A 21,444-nucleotide genomic window follows, 5' to 3' on the forward strand; every position below is an offset into this window, starting at 1 on the left:
TTAGCTAAACATTAATAATAATAAGTTAAATTCGGTTGAGATGTAACTTTCAAGATTCCTTTTAAGCCAATAGTTCAACAAAACAATTATGTATGTAGAAACTCTATAAACAAAATTAAAGAAAGAGACCGATCACATGGGATCAAGGCATGAGTTAGGTTCGATGTACTAAAGTTGATAGTCATCCCTACACTCCATGAGATGATGCCAATAAGATTTGACGATCGCCTCTCAGGATTCAACAAGGAGATGAACGAGTGAAAATGGGGAAAGTATGTTTTGGCTTATGTGTGTACCAATGCACGTTTTTGAAAGAGAAAGATCCTTCTATAAACTTGGTGCCCAACAACCACTTAACCATGGTGTGGAACGTGGCCTGATTCTCTTGACTTAAGCATGAAGAAATTGGTATGTATGTGTACTTGAAGTTACCATAACCCTTATCTTATAACAATTTTATCTAAAATTAATTAGTTGATATTTAAGAATCCTATTAATTCTCTATACATGAACAATGTGGGACTATTTAATATGATCAAAATCAAGTTATATGGTGCCTTTAAGATTATGAATCATGAGATCACTCTTAAGGATTCTATGACCGAATAAGTAGTTGGTCCAAACATATCCACATGATCATATTTTATTGATTAAAAAACAAAAAAACAAACAGGCTCATTAATAGGTAGTCCTAATCAATCAACTTAAATCATAAATTTGTAGAAGAAAAATTGCAACCAACTAACAAGAATGCCCCACATGAAATAATGGACAAACTATTTTGAATTGAAGTACTATTGGAAAAGTTGTGCGTGAGCAAAGATCTCTTTTGACTTAAACCTTTATTTGATGTACACCCATCAATTAATTTATAATAGTCTTTCAGTGAACTATAGTCTTGAATTGTTTGACATTTTGATAATACACACCTTTTCCAACAACATTTTGGCCTAACTTACGAGTATTTCAGAAAAGAGTCGTGATGATACACTGCATTCGTCACTGTGCTGATGTGGCAGTGCACAGATAACCATAGGTTTCTTTTCTCGAGATACATGTTAAAGAATCATTTAACAGTCCAACGCATGCAGTTCATCATTTTCCTTTAGAAATCAGCCTAAACTCTCATAAGTAGCTATACTTCTACACTCGCATAAGATTGGGTCTAATGGACCGTAGAGGGGTGTAGAAGATTGCGTATGCACAACTCTAAGCATATTATAAGGGACATATCAAGTTTGAAACCTTAATTATTATAGTGTTTCCTATCTCAAGTTTCTTCTTGATCCCAATGCGACCGCAGCGTTGCACTCACTAGGTCTCTTACATGTATCATCTTCTCTAGAATTTTCCACGTATAAAAGAAAATTCCATAATCTAGAAGGACCTTCCTTTCCTCGCTGAGATCATGATAAAGTTTCGCGTGTCACCATTCGTCACACAACATGCCACCTGAAGGAAACATGACCTCCACTGAACTTGATTTGCAACAAAATCAAGTTGACCAACTTCCCAATAAGTAACGTGATTACAAGTGATTAATTTCCAAATCCATGAGGTATTGAAAGAATCAGGGTAGCTTGGATAGATTTTAAAGAGCATTTGTACATGTTTGATACATACATGTAAATCCTAAAGAAATTGTAGCAGCAGAAGTACCTAGAACAGATGAGAGCTAACTCTTAAGTGAAACAAGACATCCAAAGAATGGAAACTACGAAGAGTACACAACTGTTAATAATGATTGTGTCTTTGGTGCGTTATATGGCATTTCGAGATTGGACTAAGTGGTACAATGATACTGCCGCATATTCTAGCTGGTTCTCCATCATTATTAACACTCTAGATTTTATGGGTTTCATTCCTCATGCATTTAACAGATTCTGGATAGAATATTTGCGACAAAATAAGTTGAGATATAAAAAAAGAAAGAGCGAGGTGAATACAAACAACGTATCTGTAACACCATACTTAGAAAATAATACACTTGAAATACAAAACCCATACACTGAAATGGTGGTGACTGCGACTCAAAAATTTTACTCTGCCTCTAACACCTATCAGTTGGTTGGAGCTCCACGAGTGTGTACTTGACTCAATAAGAACTTCTAGATTGCTAATTCATCAGACTGCGAATTGGTATTCTGCTAAGCATTTCAGAATGGCCCCATTAGCCTTCTGAGTCTCTGCTCTTTCTTCTCTTTTCTTCTTTTCTCTGAAAAGGGTATAATACAACTTGAATTATTGGACGAGAATCATATCAGAGGAGTTTTCATCTTCATATTCAATGGTTCAACTGCTCTAGACCAAGGAACTATAATACATGAATGACTTGCAATTTTATTTTATTTTTCCAATGCAACAGGGCGCCCCCACCCACTTTGGATGTGGGACTAATCCCTGTGGATACGCCCTACCATCACAAACAAGCATATCAGGTAATGTCGCGGGTGGGGAAACTCTATCTCATGACCTTGGGGAGCACAACGAGGTTGTTAAACCACTGCACCACCACGGTGGCAAGACTTGCAATATTCATCAACTTAATAACAAATCGGATACTTACACCCTGACATTGATAAGTAGAAGAGTAATCAAGTTTTGAAGGAAAATGTTTGTACCTATCCATATACTCCTTCAAGAGCTCCTTTGCTTGAACCAACTTGGAGAGCTGGTTGCGGTATACATCAAGGTCCCGATCCACACTCCTCTTGTCTATGTTTAAGGCTGCACAAAGCTGTTAGATAGCAACCTATGAGTGCATGACAAATCATCATCTAGAAAAAATGAACTTCTTTAGAGATGAATTAATCCCTTCCAACATTCTCAATATTCTGAATTGCTACTTCCTGTCCACTTTTCTACAGTTAGTAATGTTGGAGTGGACTTATTTATGAGGAAATTCATCAAATGATTCACTTTTCTAGAATGATCTCCATGTTGTCCTACCAATGAGCAAGAAAATCCATACACATGGTTTTCTTGGACTAGAAAAAGCTTAAGGATAGTGTGCCTCGAGAGAGAATTTGTTAGGTATTAGGAAAAAAATATTGCGAGAGAGTTTACTAATGTTTATTCAGTATATGTTAGAGCTTTAACTAGTTTTTAAATTGTTGATTTTTAGATGCGGGAGTTTCTAGTTAAAATGGATTTGCATTGAGTCCCCACCTTCAGCACTGGTATTAACTACTCAAATTCAAGGGCAGACGTACATTATTTGTAAACGTTGTAGTGTTGGTATATTATTTGTGCTTAGAATCATGCTATCAGTTGAGTGTCTGACTTGGTAGATATCCTAGATGGAACTCATAGAAAGACCTATCCAAAACCCTATGCATGCTCACCACATGGCCACATGTATGACGTGTAGGATCAACATTGATCTATCGCAATACATTCTGATGTAACTAATAACTGGAACTTGACTAGAAGAAAGAACCCATCCAAATGCAGATTTGAAAAATACTAAGAATACTAACTCATTAATGCAATAAAATAAAATAAAATGGTTCAACACTCATGTGCATGTGCTTAAGAAATTTACAATTATTTCCAAGGAATTCTCATTTACCTAGGAACCTCCATCTTCCACTTTACTACATGAAAACTCCCTTAGATAGGGGACTGAAATCTAGAGTTCTAGGAAAGTTGACCATGAATATGAAAGTGAGATTTTGAGATGATTCTACCTATGTAACAAGACAAAACATATGTGGCAGTGAGAGGCACTGTAATCCAACAAATGCATACATTCAAACTTTTTTGCCTGGTCATAGATGAATGAACAGCATAATTATAGATATAGTAGCACTGAAAATCATGACATATGAACGTTGTCTTGACCAGTGGAACCAATACATGAATCTCATGCAAAAGCTATGAATTAAAGGAACAAAAATAATTTCAGTTATTTTCTTATTGTCCATGTTGATGCATGTCCAACTTACTGAGCACACCCAATGCGGTACAATTCGAAGCAATCAGTTTCGAATGGGACAAAAATATGACAGGATACTTTCAAGACTAGTCTATAAGATCAGAATTGTGATTTGTAAAAGAACAACTACAAGACTTGTACAACAAAAGAAAATGAATCCCATAGATGATCTTATTGTCTGCAATGAAAACAAACAACTTTCTTGCTATATGAATGAAATTCTTTGATATTTTGACAATATTGGTTAGGGCACAAGCTCAACTTCTTTGATATCTTTTTTTTGAAAAGAAAAGAAACTCTTTGATATCTACCAGGAAAAACTAAAGCGCACAAGTATCACATATACTTCAACTACACACCCGAATTTGGCAAGAGTCCCAACCTTTTCTAAGATAGTAGGCTCTGTCGCATTTGACAATTCAAGAAGACGAAACAGTCCGATGGCAAAGAAGCGGCTATAGCTGAAATTTTCCCTACCCCCAGCCCGTTCCGAAATGTCTTTTAATATCCCCTCAATTTCTCCTTCTCTAGATGGAAACTCAATTAATGAACTGGGATTCTGAGAACGAGCCCATTCTTCCAATTTTTGTGCATCTCTTCTGTAGAAATCACAATTAGAAATTCAAGGTATATTTTGATGATTATAACATATAGATGAAAAAATTTATGTGCAACATGAATGCCTGTAAATGGAGACAATTGATCTCCTAATGGTGATTACAGATAATTTAATATTTTGCATCACAAAATTCAGTAGTTGGTGACATAAGGTGAAAACCATCAAACAGAAAAGTCTTGCAGATCCCGCCAGTGGGACTCCAGTCCTTAAAAACTTAACTTTAATACGGAAATAATTCTCATAACCGATACTCGTGGTGGACTCAACCATCATTGGATTTGAAGGATTTTTTTTCTTTCTAAAATTTGAAGTAATTTAGGGTTCTCAATTTCTCTCGCTACATCGGTCTCTTCAGAAAAGGAGAAAACTATAATTCTCTTGAGCAACTAGTGAAGGAACAAATACGAAAAGAGCAGAGAAAAAAACACACACGATTATTTGAGCAGAGTTTTGTAAACTCTGATCAGTAATAAAATATTTTATTTCCAATATATCAAGTATTAAAATTTCCCTTTGAAAACTAATGTTCAATACCTATTTTTTAAGATCTCATTATCAGTCACCAGAAGGTGGCATCTGCAAACCCACATATATCAAAAGGGCTTATTTGTAATTTAAGATATTTCTTAAAGGGTTTTTGGAGATTACATAGTAAAAAAAGGATACTTCTTTTACTTTGAAAACTAAACAATGTGATCATAGGACCATGGACTGCAATTTTCTTGGTTTTTTACCAAAATGACCCTAATTATATTAAATTTAAATATAAAAGTGAGGGCATTTAAGGCCACTCAAAGTTTGGTGTAGAACCACTTCTACTTCATCTTCTCTCATTATAATAGTAAAGATGAACTTAGTAGTAGAAATTTGTTAGAAGCATCATTTTTTTTTTTTTTGTAAGTATAAAGATTCTATAAATAAGGTTAACGAGAAACAGTACAAGGGAGGCCGAGATAGCCCCCAAAACAGAAAAAACAATTTACAAGATCAAATCTAAGCAAAGTCGAAACACAAACATAAACCAAGGAAAACAACAAGCAAAAGGAGAAATACTAAGAGCTACACAAGCTATCCCAAGAAAGGTCTCAATGAATCTTGAGATGAGATGGAATCAAATTCCATGACCCTCAATATCTCAATTCCTAGGAATCGATGGATTCACCAAAATTTTGACTCTAAATTTTACACGAAATTAACCAAAAACTTCAAGCATGTACTACCCTATAATTGATCAATATTTATAATAGTGCTAAACTTTCAAATCAAAGTTGTGAAATGAGACTGATAAAGACCTATATTGTTCTGGATCCTCCTTCAATGCCTCAATATACGCTCGGAAAATAGCATCCCGGTCTTCATCACTCGGGTACCCTTCCATGAGCTGATCGTAAACGGTCACGAAACCAAGGGCAAAGACAGGATCGTAACAGTGTGTCCTCTTGTACCTCATCAAATGTTGCTGAACAATCAACTCCTGCAACACAGTGTTGTATACACCCGGAATTGGCCGCTTATAAGACTTCAGAAAATTCAATTTTGTCTCAGATACTGTCGGCGGCACATCTATAAACCACAATTCAGAAATGCTGATCATTTAAGGCTCTGGTTCAGTGGCAGAATTGTAAATATTACAATATCAAGCTGTTAAATTTTCTTTCTCCCTCAAATTTCAGAGAAGAATTAGACCAAATTTAAGTGCAATTTTCTACTTTTCTTAATTAAATACAGATTTTTTCATTTTCTAAGTCAATAAATCTTCCAAAGAAACAAATGTGAAAGTGAATTAGAAAACAAATCAATGTCGTAATTCACCTTTTACAGCTGATATGCACTGAATGGAGATTCGAGAACTCGATTTCGAGGTTTTAACATTGATCGAATCGGAGATGAAGTTGTTCCGAAACCCAAAACCGTAACTGAAACATCGAGTCTCCGAAACCGATAATTTCCGCTCCGAAGCTTGCCCTAACGAAGTGAATGATAAAGAAGAAATGGACGCCATTAAAGATGCAATCTTTGTGCAGAGACTTTGGGGGAGAAATAATAATAAGTAAATAAAATGGAGATTTATTAGGGTTTTCAGAATTGGGGATATTTTGTCGTCGTGGACATGAAAACAAGCAGAAGTCGCAATTTTGTTTTTTTTTTAAGAGTAGGACTAGCCTGACTAATTAGTAAGGAAAGTGTGTTGTTTAAAGTGAAACCCTTTCTTTACCATCATTGTAAGATTTTGGCCTGATTAAGGGTCTTGTACCCAAATGGATCACCACATCAGAAATCCAACACGACAGCTCTGTAAGTTTCATCGAAAAACTCAGATCTAAAAAAGAAATCAATGATAATTTCTTTTGAGTTGGCTAACAAATCTCGACGTAGTTTTCAAATTTAAAAATAAAATTTAATGGTGAAAATAACTTATTTTTGAATTTTGTTTATTAAAAATTTATAGAATTTCATCCGCTACAACACTGAAGAATCGGATCGAGTGTTTGGATGCTAAGAGAGGAGCCCAAGATCCCTTAGTAAGGATGAAAGTCTTACTAACTTAGTAAGGCTAGGGGACTCCTTTTTAAATGGAGAAGAACACGCAATGCGAGTCTTATCCGTTACATGGTTTTTCTGTGGTCAATTTCAGTCATTATAAATTTGCCACGTCTCATATTTAGTGACGCTGACTTATCATCTCTCTCTTACGTGTTAGTTGTAGGTTTGACGTGAACCGTTATAACGGTCTAACGACGTTATTGTGATTGCAATATACGCCGTATGAAAGGGTAATATAGATATGATTAATGATGGAGTGCCCTCGCTGGACTACGTGGTGGCCAGAGCTTGCTCGTAGATGTATTTTCTCCGAGATATAAGTAAAATACATCTACAGACATGCGCGTGCCATCGCATCAAGGTAAGTAAAACACATCTACATCAAGGTGTCCTCTGTTTGTTCTCGTTAAGATCACTCTAATGGTAGAGATGACATCCCATAGTTTCAAAGTGATGACATTCTAGACTTAGGTTTTACCTCAAAGACTAATATGAAATAATTGAAAGAGTCGTGACTTTCTTATGCTCTCTGACGTGGCATGGGCTAGAGCTATATTTACTCGGGAACACAATTGTACATCTCCATAAATATATGTTGTACTGAATCTCAAGGAAAATATATGATTCTGCCACATGTCACGTTAGGGAGCGTCAGAAAATTATTATTCTAATTAAAATGCTGCTCTTTGTCTTCAACCTCTAGCCAAATTCCATTTTCTCATAAAATTTGTCATCATCAAAAACTCTTTGTGTTTTTCTAAAAAATCCATCATCTTCAATCTTCAAACCTAAAGAATAAGACCTCGTCTTCAATCTCCAGCTATAACTCGTTATTCTTAGAAAATTTGTCATCTTCACATATTTTAAAAAGAAAATCCATTAATTGTCTTCAACCTTTACTCAAGAAGAACAAGATAGGGTGTAATTTGGTTTTGAACCTTAAGATTCTGCTCATTCAAACTTTAGAACAAGATAAAGATTTTAGGAAGTAAAAGACATGGATTTGTGAGGTAGAAAATAATCGACAACAATGTTGAAAAAGATGGGGTCAAATAGGTTAAAATAAATTATTTAGGAGACCAAAGAGCTAGCTTGAAGATGATTGATTTTTGCGAGAAGATTATCAATAGTTTTTGTTAGATCTTAAATATATCTAGTTCAAAGGTTTTTTTTGGTTATTAATGATTAGTTTGAAGGTTGAAAAAGATAAAATCTTAAGTTTGAAAACTAAGGTCCAGCTTGGTAGGGTGAAAATCATTTGCAAATGCAAATAATTTTTTAAAATTAATTTTATGGGTGCTTGGTTACATAATGCAAATGATTTGCATTGCGAATGATTTGCATGAATCGCCTAAATTCTTAAGAAATTTTAACAAATAATTTATGACACAAAACATACCGCAAATTATTTGCAAAATTATTTAATTCGAACATATGCATATCAAAATTATTAAATTACTCTCTATCAAAGAAATTAATCAAATTACAAAAATACTTTAAGTAATTGTTAAAATAATTTATACATAAATTTACTAAACTACCCCTAATCAAAGATGCATTAAATTATATATTGAAATTATAGAAATACCATTCGTCAAAGGAATTTTAAATTATATAAAAAAAATAACCCTCAATACTTGGTACAATAGCCAATATGTGTATTCACAAAAATACATCTCATCAAAGATATATTTACTTGCATATGAAATTACAAAATATCCCTCATCATTGGGGTATTTTTATAAATTTATATAAATATTAATTCAACAAGTACTAAAGGTGTTTTAGTAATTTGAATAATTCCTTTGATGAATGATATTTTTGTAATTTCAATGTGTAGGTTAATTATTATACCTTTGATAGCGATATTTTTGTAAATTCATACATATCATAGTGTAGATAGTAATGAAGATATCTTTGTAATTTGAATAATATTCTCTTTGATGAGGTCAAATAATTTGCTTTGCAAATATCAACCAAATGCAAAACTTTGATTTCGCAAGAGATTTTAGGGTAGTTATTAAACAATGGTAAATTGTTTTTCAGTGCAAAATGTTTGTATTGCAAAATATTTGCAATGCAAATGATTTGTGATGTAACAAGCATGCCCAAGGGTAAAATCCTTTACCCTCATATTGGAGATGAATAATTTTGAATAGAAATTCAAGTGATTTTTTGCTAGAAATTGAAGATGAGAGTATTTAAGTCATTCTCTCAAAGAAAGCCTAAGTTAGGCAAGGTAGGTTATCAATTTGAAAACACATGGGGGGCATTATTCTTTGAGTCATGATTTTCTGATGCCCCAAATGTGACATGGGCTGGAACCATAGATTTTTTTCTCTCAAGATACATAATTGTACATCTCTATAAATATGTTCAGTTGTGTATCTTATGAAAAGAATCTATGATTTTAGCACATGCTATGTTAGGGGGCGTCAGAAAATCATTATTCTTTCTAATATTCACCAAAACATGGAGCATGCCTGTCTTGACGCTAATTTTTTTTCAAAGAGAATACTCCACATTATATCGTGCTATTCATGAGAGATAATAAATAAATATAAACTCCTCAGACGTGTGTATGAAAGTTGAAAACATAGTGATAAAAAATCTGTGTGTTTTTTTTTTATATAAAAAGCCACGATTAAATCATGATTTTCATAGTTATTGATTAAAACACTTTTTTTTTTTTTTAAATCACGACTATGGGATTAAATTTTGTTCAAAAAATACAGATTATTTTATTTTTAGCATTTTTTAAGTATTATTTTTTCTATTAATATATAAAATACGTTTTTTTTAATACAATTTTTATACTTAAAATGATTATTTTTACTTTTAAATTTATCCGATGTTCCCAACTTTATCGACTTTTGCCGTAGCTTTCTCATGCCGAATTATTCACGAACCCCGACTTTGTCACCAAGGTTGAAAAGTGAGCTAATGGTACAACATAGAAATGGACATAATAAACAAAACAAAAACTAAAAAAACAGACACGTTTTTTATGATCTTGGATTCGTGGTAAAATCTCAATTGGGTCCCCAACAGATGAGATGCATGACCTTCTCGGCCTTCTCTGCTTCCCTTCTTCTACGTTTCTCTTCTGTGCTCACCTTCTTTTCCGGATCATTGGCACCATCAGAAGAAACCCAACTAGTCTGAGTTGAATTTCCGGATTCGAATCTGGATCTTGCATCAGAAGACCTGAATCCGGCCATCATTCCTTTGGAGCTCTGGTCTTTCAGCATTTGCTGAGCACTTGTAATATATATTCTGCTGAGGTACCTCAAACTCATCCTTCGTCCTTCACTGGTATTTAAATCGTTTGAGAAAGATCCGTTTCGGGTTCGGGTTTCGTTTCGTTTGTGACAAATGGCTGCGAGGAGTCTGCATGTTATAAATAGAGAAGTTGACACGTGCAAGTGAAGTACGTTCGTGGTTTTGAAAACAAGTGCTGTGCTCCCAGAAAGAGTGGCAGCGGTTTCGTTTGCTGGTTTTACTTTGTATCACAGTTGTTAACTCGTTGAGTCGACTCGAACCTCAAACCTTGTTTCAATGCTTTGATACCTAATCCTTTTCTGTAGACAGATATCAGGATATTTGGAGGTTGAAGTGATGATTAAGGGAAAAAGATGTTGAAGCTGGTAGATTTTGGAGAGAACAAATCTGGATTTTTTAGTTGATGATGAGGGTTTTTGGTCAATTTTCATCAGTCTATTACTATAGACTAAAGTCAAAGGGGCATGCTATTTGTTTGAAAAATTAGGGAGATCTATGAAATTTATTAATATGTGAAGGGATAAAAAAAAATTAATATAAAATAATAAAGTAAGCTTGGCTCACTACGTTTAATGAATCAAGGTTTGAATTGTTTCGAGGTTTGATTCGTTAAATGCGGATTTGATAACACATAGGAAAATGTCCAACAGACTTCCTTCGACACTGCTCCAACGTGGTAATGTGGAAAGAATCATAAATTTTTCAACTTGTATCTTGAGGAAAACAATTTATTATTCTCTGCACACTCCCATGTCAGCACAATGTTGAATGCAGTCTCCAAGGAAGTTTATGTATCACATCTTAACTCTCAAGTGTCAAAAATGATATGCTCTTTATGAAAAATCATTGTCTAATCATCATCTTGTTAAATACTTTTCTTCTAAAAAAATAAAAGTAAATTCAAGATTCTTTATATGATCAAGGGTGGTGATTGTAATAACTATTGTGAAGATGTACAACTAGAACTAGAAAGGTGGCATTTTCAAACACACGTATGAAAGGGTTTATTTATAATTTAATATATTGATTAAAGGGTTTTTGAAGATTATATAATAAAAATGATATTTTTGTAATTTTAAAAACTAAGTAAGGTTTGGATTGCAATTTTCTTGATTTTTTTTTTAATCAAAATGACCTTGATTATATTGGAAAGAATAGAACTTGAACTTAAATTGTTCTGAGGCACGTAGTAATCTACGTTGTCTTATAGACAATAGACGCCCCTACTCCGATTGAACACGAAGATGCAGATGGGTTGCTGGCGAACTTGTCTTCAGGATACAACAGAACCCAGTTCTAACACAACTGTATATTTCCTCAAAATTTGTACTATTTTGAGAAAATCTGTCACACAGAATCTCGGATACACGAATGCCTCTTTTTGTAGAAAATTTTTGAATTCGTTATTTTAACATAATTAATCTCCATAAATATATAACAATTATAAAAATCACACCCATTCGTAAATGGTTTTTGAATCTCAATAGGTATGAAACCCATTGGAACTACTAGGCATCTATTCAAATCAAGAAATCCGTTAAGCACCCTTAGGCCCCTTCGACACCTTTCGGATCGGCCTTAGTGCCTATCCAAAATTAAACGGCCCTATTAAATATTAATTTTTCTCTCTCTCTCTCTTTCTTTCTTTTCTTTTTCTTTCTTTCTTATTATATATATATATATATATATATATATATATATATATATATAAAATAAAAAGGAATTATTAAATTTTCATATAGCTTGAAGCTATTAAGAGCTCTCAAGGAGAGAGTCTTTGGAATGAAGAAAGAGTTGAGAATAGGTTCTTATTTATAGTTTAAAAATCCTTTTAAAACATTTTAAAAGGCAATGTGGGATTTATAAAAATTTGAAAAAAGGAGTCAAAAGAACTTTTACAAATTTCAATCCATGTGAAAAGACATCAACCAATAGAAATGTTCTTTTAAAAAATACTTATTTTTCTTTAACAAAAAGTACACCAATCATAAAGTAACTTTCAAATATCATTTTAAAATAAACTAAATTAATTTTATTTGAATCAATTTTAAATAAATATTAATCAACATTTATTAACATTTATTTTAACAACATTCAAACATAAAAGTGGGGGCATTATGGCCACTCAAATTTTGACGTTGAACCATTTCTACTTAGCCTTCTCTTACTATGATAGCAAAGATTAAGAGGAAAATGATGTGTTAGTGTTAAAAAAAATGTTATGAAATTGTAAAATTCATCGGAAAACTTCCAAGCAAAAAAAATTAATTAATTGTTAGCATATATTAATTAATTAACAATTAATTAATTGTTAATAATAAAAAATAGTATTGACCAAAACCTATTTGGTTGTACCAACTTATATTGAAATACATAAGTAAATAAGAGTTGAATAAATGAATCTTTTTTAGCTCTCTAGCCTTACTAAGAGATCTTGGGCTTACCTCTTGACATTCAAAAACATGATCAGATGCTTCAGGGTTGAAGAGGGCGAAATTCTATGAATTTTGAAAAAAAAAAAAAAAGGGAATTTTACTGTTGAATTTCAATTTTAAGTTTAAGAGTAGTGTGGAAGTTCGATAGCCGTCCATTTTCAAAATCTTAGATCTAGTTAAAAAATAATTTGTTTTTTATATGAGCTGTTTAATGAAACTTAGAGGATTGTGGTGTTGGATTTTTGATGTGGTAATTCATTTGATCAAAATAACCCTACTAACACTTATAATCTTACTATATTAGTGAGGAAAGGGTTTCACTTTTTCTATTTATTAAAGATAGTTTAGTCAAGTAAAATTGGTTTACTTTTATTCTTTTAAGATATTTAATTTCAAGTTGCGAAAGAGAATATTTTGTTATTTTAATGAGACAATAAATAGTGATGGAATGAGAAAGCAAAATATCATATAACGATTTAAGTTAATATTTGAGAAGTGTCAAATGTATATTTTGTCACTCACATTGTGAGCGTCGAGTCTACATGCATCAATTTGTTTACTGGCACCCATACACGCTCTACACTTTGGTCGTCTGAGTTCAGAGTGAGAGCAAAGCAATAAGAATAAAATTTGATTTTTATACTACAGATAATTTTTTCTTTTATTTTCCACAAATGGAGGTTTGCATCATGAGCAAGCTACCAAGATCACATCCTTCTTTGTTTTCATACATTCAATATTTTGGTGATGTACTTGCCACTTGTACTTCAATGTCCAAGTGAAGGTCAATCGTTAAAGGAATAATGATTGGTATTAAAAAGGCTAAATAAGTGAAGTGATGTAACGAAAATCCTTCGTGTGCTTTGTGTGTTCTTTTGTGGGTTTTACTCTTATAGTTACATATAGGGGTGGCAATGGGTCCGGTTGGGTTCCTATCATGTTGAGGCAAGGGTATTAGGAAAATTTACTAAACCCAAACCCAACTCATTTAATAATCGTGTAAAAAACTTAAACTCAAACCCAACCCATTTATAAATAGGCATACTGACCCAACCCACATGTAACTTATTTAACAAAATTCTAATCTTTATGAAATAAAATAAGTTTCATTTCCACCACCAAAAATAAAATATCATGATTAAAAATAAAGTAAGACAACCGTAAACTAAGTTCAATGGTGAAAAATAATTTTTTTTTAAATTCTTTTTTTCAAAGTTCGTAGAATTTTGTCTTTTACACTTATGTGACATCAGATCATGTTTTTGGATGCCATAAGGTGACGTGATAAAAAAACTTTCTTTTTCTTTACTAACTTAGTAAGGAAAGTATTTTTCAATATTATTATTATTATTGATTGAGCAGAATGTAATTTATTATCGCATGAGACATAATAGCCTTACTTAGTAAGATCTTAAATTTTATTGAAGGTCATTTTGTCAATATTAAGAAACAAACACTACATTCCACTGGATTTTAATGAAAAAAAAAGGAGTAAAAAAAATATAAATATAAATAAATAACTTATTAAAAAAAAGAGTTTTTTCTTTCCTAAACTAGCTCAAGTTTAACCATTTATTAATTTAAAAATATCTTAAAACACCATTTATATTTTATAGAATTTGATTAAAAAAATGTATTATGAAAAAGTTCTAGAAAATTCTAGAAAAAAAATTAGTACTTTAAAAAATTCTTAAATAATTATTGATATATTTAAAATTACACACTAATGATAGAATAACTAAATGAGTTGACCCCCAGAACCCAAATCTAACCCATTTAACAATTGTGTTAGACAAGATTACCACTATTATGACCCATAAACACTAACTTCGTAAAGTTTTCGAGTCCTATTCACGGGTCGTGTTGAAATTGCCACCCCTAGTTATATAGATTACTTAGGATTAATACTTCCAATTGAGAATCTCACAAAGAATCCCACCAATTTATGTTATAGATTTCTTGGCATTTGTAAGGATATTATTCTAGTATTTTATTATACTGTCTTAGGTTAAGATGTACCTAGTTAATTTTTGTTTCCTAACTTGATTAATTAGTTGTGGATAAAAAATTAGAGGGAACCAGAATATTGATTGTGAAAGTGGCACATAGGTTAGACGGTAAAATTTGTGAGTGATGATACCACGAATCCACGATTAGAAACCGTGCTCACCTATAAAATAAAATAAAAAATAGATGAATTTCTGATCCTTAAGGTCAAGGATTTGAACTAACATTGTAAGATGCAGTTTGACACTTTTCAAGTCACTAAATCATGAATGTTTGGCCGAATAGAGCTTGGCTTTGTTCCATCGCCCATAGAAATGTTCTGATCCAGTGACAAGTAATTATGTAATTTCTTGAATCTAAGACGACTTAATGGTGCATGATGGTACGCCACTATGGGTGTTGTAGATTGGTTTTAATTAGATTTTAGATATAACGAGAACCCAAATCTAGATAAAGCATTGGCTACAATTCTTATCGATTTTTATTTTTGATATTAAATCTGAGAAATCAAAATGGACCCATCAAATATCTGATATCGATTGGGTACTTGATAGGCTAGACAATTATTTTTGAATTTTTGAATTTTTTTTTTAAAGGCAAATGTATAGTTCTTATTCTTCACATGAAATTTGATATCAACTATGAACTATTCAAGTGAGTCACATTTTCAAAAATAAATATTAGAAAATTAAGATCTGACATCTTTATTTGTAGTTAAGATTGAGAAGGAATGTAAAATACAAACCCACGTTTGTGGAAAAAAAAATCCAAAGATTCACATTCTCTTTAGATTTTAATTTTAGCTAAAGTATATTTTCTTCTAACAAACTTATCAATTAATATTTAATTAGGGAACCACGATCTGATAAAGTGTCCAGTTCCTATATTCTACTTGGAGAATGATGCATGAGTTTTTGGAGACCTCACATTCCTATTGGTCCACATATGTTAAAGTTATCCCAAATTTATAAATGTACCCATGCTTTATCCACGTCAAGATACCTTAAATACATGTGGACTAATAGGAACGTGGGTAAATGCATATCTCTAAAATTGCACTTGAGAATGACTTGGTTAGTGTTGAGTTCATTACAATGGGAGTGGGATCAATTTTTTAATTGGGTTATTACTAGAGTTAGTGTTAGAGATTTAGTAGGGTTTATAGGTGAGTTGGAGGTAAATATAAATCTCAATTCTTGTAATTTCTTCCTTAAGTAGTGAATTTCTACTTGTCGACTTACCCCGTAGATGTAGTATCATTGTGGGTGAACCACATATATCTTGTGTTGTGGTTGTGTTCGTTTCTCTATTTTCTTTTGTATTACTTGCATTTCCTTTATAACACATTTTTAGGGTTTGGTTATTAAAATTGATTGTTTCGGTGTTAGGAGGGATAAACTTCAATAATTGAATTTTCGTGTGTGATTTGGGATTTAACCACAACAAATAGTATCAGAGCGTCCAGGTTGTGTATGCATTGTGTTTGATAAATTGCTTGTAATAGATTTTTACAAGAAAAATGGTGAACATTCGATTTGAGGTGGAGAAATTTGATGGGAAAAAAGATTTTGAGTTATGGAAGATAAAAATCCATGACTTGTTAATTTAACAAGGACAACACAAGATTTTGTATGGAAAAGACAAAAAGGCAAAAATGATGAGCGAAAATGATTAGAAAGAACTCTATTTGAAGGCACGGACAACCATTCATTTGTGTTTAGCAAATGAGGTGCTATTCAATATTGTCAGGGAGAAAATAAAAAAAGACTTATGGGTGAAATTAAAAGATTTGTATCAAATTAAGTCTATAACTAATTGAATTTTCTTTAAGAGAAAATTGTATTCCAAGAAAATGAAGGAAGGCACGAAGATCTCGGAGCACCTAAACGAGTTTAACAACATTATTTATCAACTTGAAAGCATTGGTGTGAGCATGAAAACGGAAGATAAGGCAGTGAGTTTATTATGCACGTTACTAGAGTTTTATGAAAATTTGGTCACAACTTTGAGTTGTACCAAAGAAGATGCTCTTGACTTGGATGATGTGTAGTGCATTACTTGTTGATAAGCTTCAAAGGAAAGTATCATTGGAAAGCTTGAGAGACCTGGGTATGGAAGTTCACATGTCAAGAAGAAAATCCAAACATCAATCAAGATTTAGAGGTCATTTTGACAAGGAAGGTTGTTGGTATTATGGCAAGATGGGATACTTAAAAAAGGATTGCTGAAAAATAAATGAATCAAGTAAAGATTTAAGTTCCAACAAACAGATGGATAACGAGAAACAAAGTGCCAAAGGAAAAAAAAAAAAAAAACTAATCAAGTTGAGGAGTCTACATCCGGATTTATGGAAGAAGAAGTGTTCATGGTTCAAAACAATCTCATGTTCCAAGAAAATTGGATTCTTGATAGTGTTACTACTCATCACATGTGCCCCCATCAATCTTTGTTTAGTTCATATGAATCATGTGATGGTGGTTCGATTTTGATGAAAAACAACTCAACTAGTAAAATGGTCGGAGTTGGCATAGTAAAGTTGAGAATGCTTGATGGGATGGTGAAAATATTAGAAGGAGTTAGACATGTACCGAAGTTAAAAAGAGTTTGATTTTTCTTTCCTAATTAGATTCGGGTGATTACAAATTTGTTAAGAAGATGGAGTTCTCAAGATCGCTAAAGGAGCATTGATTATCATCAAGGGTGTACAATTTGACAATTTGTACAAGTTAGCTGGAGAAACGGTGGTTGGAGATGCAAACATGGTTAGAAAAAATAACGACTTTCTGATTTGGTTACGATATTAGAGGTTGGGCCACATGAATGAAGAAGGCATGATGCGATTGATAAAGGTGAGAATCAAAGAAAACTTATCAGATATGCTAATGAAGAAGATTCAAGTAGAGAAGTTGGAAAAGAACTCGACTTCTCTAGGTTTTAAGCCAATGTAAGTTTGGTTGTTTAGCAATGACATATAAGTGATTTTCTATCAAGGTGAAGATTGTTGGATTTGGTGATATAAAATCACCATTTTTTATTCTTTAAGATTTATGAGTTTTCTCCAAGGGTATTTTGGGTAATGTTATTTCATTAGTTTATGAGAAATAAAAGGAATTTTTAGATGGTAATTATTATCCATAAAAGGAGGTTATTTCTTCTGTTAAAAGGTGTGAGAAAACATTAAGTCTCTGTGTATGTATTTTTTTTCTCTTGTAAAATCTAGATGCTCAAGGTTCATGAAGGTGATCTTCACATGATTGTTGCAAGTTTGTAATAATGAGAGTATAATTGATTTCTTGTTTGAGTTATTACTAGATAGTTGAAGGTAAGTATAAACCTTCATACTTATAATTTCTTCCTTCAGTAGTGAATTTTTACTTGTCGATTTACCCATGGATGTAGTCCTATTATGGGTGAATCATGTATATCTAATGTTGTGATTGTGTTCATTTATCTACTTTTTTTTTATTATTACTTGAATTTGCTTTGCAATATATTCTCAAGGTTTGGTTGTTGAAATTGATTATTTGGGTGTTAGAAGGGATTAATTTCAATAATCAAATTTATGTATGTGGTTTGGGATCTAATCGCAACAATTAAGAGTATAATGTGCTTTAATCTCCAATTAAAACGTAGACATCATTCTATTCTACAAGAACGGTACACTTTCCAGATTTTGATTCTTAATTAGATTGTTTAGCGTCAATGTAAATAAAAAGAGCTTCTATTGTCACACCAACTTTTGCTAACACCACCCCAATATGTGTGGTAATTCTTTGATATTTACATATGAATCGGGGTGGCAGTAGCAAAAGTTGGCATGGCAATAGAATCTCTCTAAATAAATTATAAGTACATTAAAATAAATACACTATCAAATCCCTAACTTGACTATGAGAATCAAACCTAAAAATAATTAGGTACATGATGATAGATTTATTAATGGGATTTACACCCTTACCACTCAAATCACCACGTCTGCTCCCACAGATTTGTAGATCTACCCACAAATTTTCAAGGGAAAATTAATTAAAGGACCTGATGAACAACTTTTTTTTATAATTAATCCCTAATTTTTGAGCAGTTGCTTGACAGTCCATTTAATGAATTTTTTAATTTTTAATGGTCCCTCAATCTCATCTCAGGTTATAATTTTTTTGAAAATACTTAGGTTTTCCAACGATAAATCCAATCATTTTCAACAATTATTATTATTTTTTTTTTTATCATGAATGATGTATGGAAATCATATCTTTTTAATTGTAAACATTTAGATGTATTTTTATTTATTTTGAAGATTTATAACAAAAAAAAAATTTGAAAAATAAAATCGAGATTCACAAAAATTTATACAGTGTTGAGCTCACCAATTTTTATTTATTGTCTAGCTCGCCAATTTTATTGTTGAACCTAAAAAATAAAAAGTAGTGAGATCGAGCCCAATAAAATCCACCCATTTGCGTTTATCAAGTTTTTCCAACTAAAATAAATAGAAAGATTGACTAAAAACTTGACATTACGACTTGTGTAGATGATTTCAAACCAAAAGAATTACCTTTGATTGATTTTCATCCAAAATTGAAGTAAAAAAATTCTTTTTTTTGCATGCATGCATCTTTAAAATATCAGAATGGAGTCTCTGAAACTCAATTATGATGTCGAAAATCCAAAATTTTAAAATAAAAATGATTAGGACAATTTTAATATTTTAATCGTAAGAAATGTTCGGAGTGGAATTCTAAAACTGATTAGAAATAATAAAAAAATTTACTAAATAGATTATTAAGAGAAATCCTAAAACTTAAAAATTAATTAAAAAGAAAGAGTATTAATTTTTGAACTCAACCTAACAAGTAAACTTAAAAACTCACTAACGTGGCAAAGAAATGTAAATTCTCTCTCTCTCGGGATACATGACCGACCTGCCACCTACAATTGTATATCCCAAATTAGAGTTGTGTATCCCAAGCGAAAGAGTCAATGGTTCTTTGCGCATGGCACGTTAGTGAGTTTTGAATTTAGGTAAATTCATCAATCATTAGTCAAAAAGGAACACTGCCATTAGGATCCTTTAAGTAATTTTCCCAAAATTCAACCACGCTGATTTGTGTAAGTCTGGATTCAAGATTTTTTTTTTTTTTTCCATCGTGGGCTTGAGATGCACTAACGGGCCTGGACTGTACTCCACGTGGTACTTATTCGTTAAAACGTTGAGTACAGATGTACAGCAAAAAAATTTACCCCCAGAACAAGGCTATTGGATTCAGTATAACAAAAATAGAAAAACCAGCGGAACATATTCTGTTGGCTTTCGAAAAACCGGTAGCTGTGCTTGTGGTTTGCAAAACCACATCCGGTTTTTCTAACTTCGCCCACAGAACACTCGCACACAATACGTAGTTTATATATATATATCTTTCTCCTCCAAGTCCTTCGCTCATTCGAAAGACAAACAAACAAACAAAAAAACAGAGAAAGCTTTCTGAATCAAAAGAGAACAAAAAGAAAAGATGAGTTGGATGAACAAAGCATGGATCGTGGCAGGAACTATGGGAGCTGTTGAGACTCTGAAAGATCAAGGTTTCTGTAGATGGAATTACGCTTTTAGATCGATACATCAACACGCGAAGACCAATCTTAGATCATTTTCTGAAGCCAAGAGACTATCTTCTCAATCTACTTCTGTGATCATAAATAAGATGAGGGAGGAGAAGATTAAGCAATCGGACGAGTCTTTGAGGAAAGTTATGTACTTGAATTGTTGGGGATCCAATTAATTTATAGGGGCGCCATAGCTGTAAATGTTTGGATTCATTGCGGATCACACATAAATTTTGTGTTGTTTCTTTTTTTTAGATTCAACGATTGTAAATAATATTATATGTGTGAAATTATCAAAATTGTTAATTTGATTTTTTAAAATCTATTTTGTAGAAGTTATTATTTCTCAAATTAATGTAGTTTCCTTCCATTTGCCTAGAGTTCCTTAGATTTTCCTGTAATTAGTTTGTTGGATTATTCCCTAAATCCGACATCTAAAGATTCTCATTAACACCAACCAATCCTACTTTCCAGAATCACTTTAAAAAAAATTAAAGTAAGGGTTTCACCTTCTCTTGTATAAATCTTTTTATATTTTAATTTGTGAAGCTTTCCTTATCCAATTCTGTTGTTAATGGATCCTTTTTCGTTACAATAGTAAACAAAATTGATTTTCCCACAAAATTCAATTTTTCATTACCAATTTACGAGGAATCGCTTTCCTTGAAAAAATATTCCATGTGATTGTACATGTGAAACAAGCTGAAACTGAATTTATCTTTATATTTTGAATGATAAAATTCAATAACCTCAACGGGGCTTTATGAGAAAACATGAGAAATCCTAACTCATGGGATTAGATACCCATAATCGAATCTAATCTTAAGAAATCCTATCCTAACCTCTAATATGATATGGTGTATCAGAATACACCTCATTAATGTGTTTAATATTCTAACAGTACAATCCCTTTACTAAGGTTCTCACAATTGAAATCCATCACCCAATAATATTAGAGATATTTATGAAAAATTGATCAACTTTTGATGAATTTATGATTTGGCTTATTATTCATTTTAATT

The 21,444-nt window shown here is 32.2% G+C and overlaps 2 protein-coding genes across 2 annotated transcripts; one reads left to right on the forward strand and one right to left on the reverse strand.

The window, feature by feature from the left end:
- Positions 1–1,895: 1,895 nt before the first annotated feature.
- Positions 1,896–6,645, reverse strand: LOC147392109 (protein THYLAKOID FORMATION1, chloroplastic-like). The gene is made up of 5 exons (XM_086459375.1): positions 6,369–6,645; positions 5,849–6,119; positions 4,320–4,536; positions 2,622–2,737; positions 1,896–2,215 (listed from the first exon to the last, which is right to left on the reverse strand). Exons 1-5 carry the CDS (start codon positions 6,556–6,558, stop codon positions 2,125–2,127), a joined length of 885 nt encoding a protein of 294 aa, XP_086315501.1. The 5' UTR covers positions 6,559–6,645; the 3' UTR covers positions 1,896–2,124.
- Positions 6,646–20,252: 13,607 nt separating this feature from the next.
- Positions 20,253–20,800, forward strand: LOC147392110 (uncharacterized). Its single transcript, XM_086457341.1, has one exon. The coding sequence runs from the start codon at positions 20,332–20,334 to the stop codon at positions 20,596–20,598; it is 267 nt and encodes an 88-aa protein (XP_086313467.1). The 5' UTR covers positions 20,253–20,331; the 3' UTR covers positions 20,599–20,800.
- Positions 20,801–21,444: the final 644 nt, after the last annotated feature.

The sequence above is a fragment of the Akebia trifoliata genome, chromosome 11, assembly GCF_017979445.1.
Source record: "Akebia trifoliata isolate Shusen 1 chromosome 11, ASM1797944v1, whole genome shotgun sequence".
NCBI lineage: Eukaryota > Viridiplantae > Streptophyta > Magnoliopsida > Ranunculales > Lardizabalaceae > Akebia > Akebia trifoliata.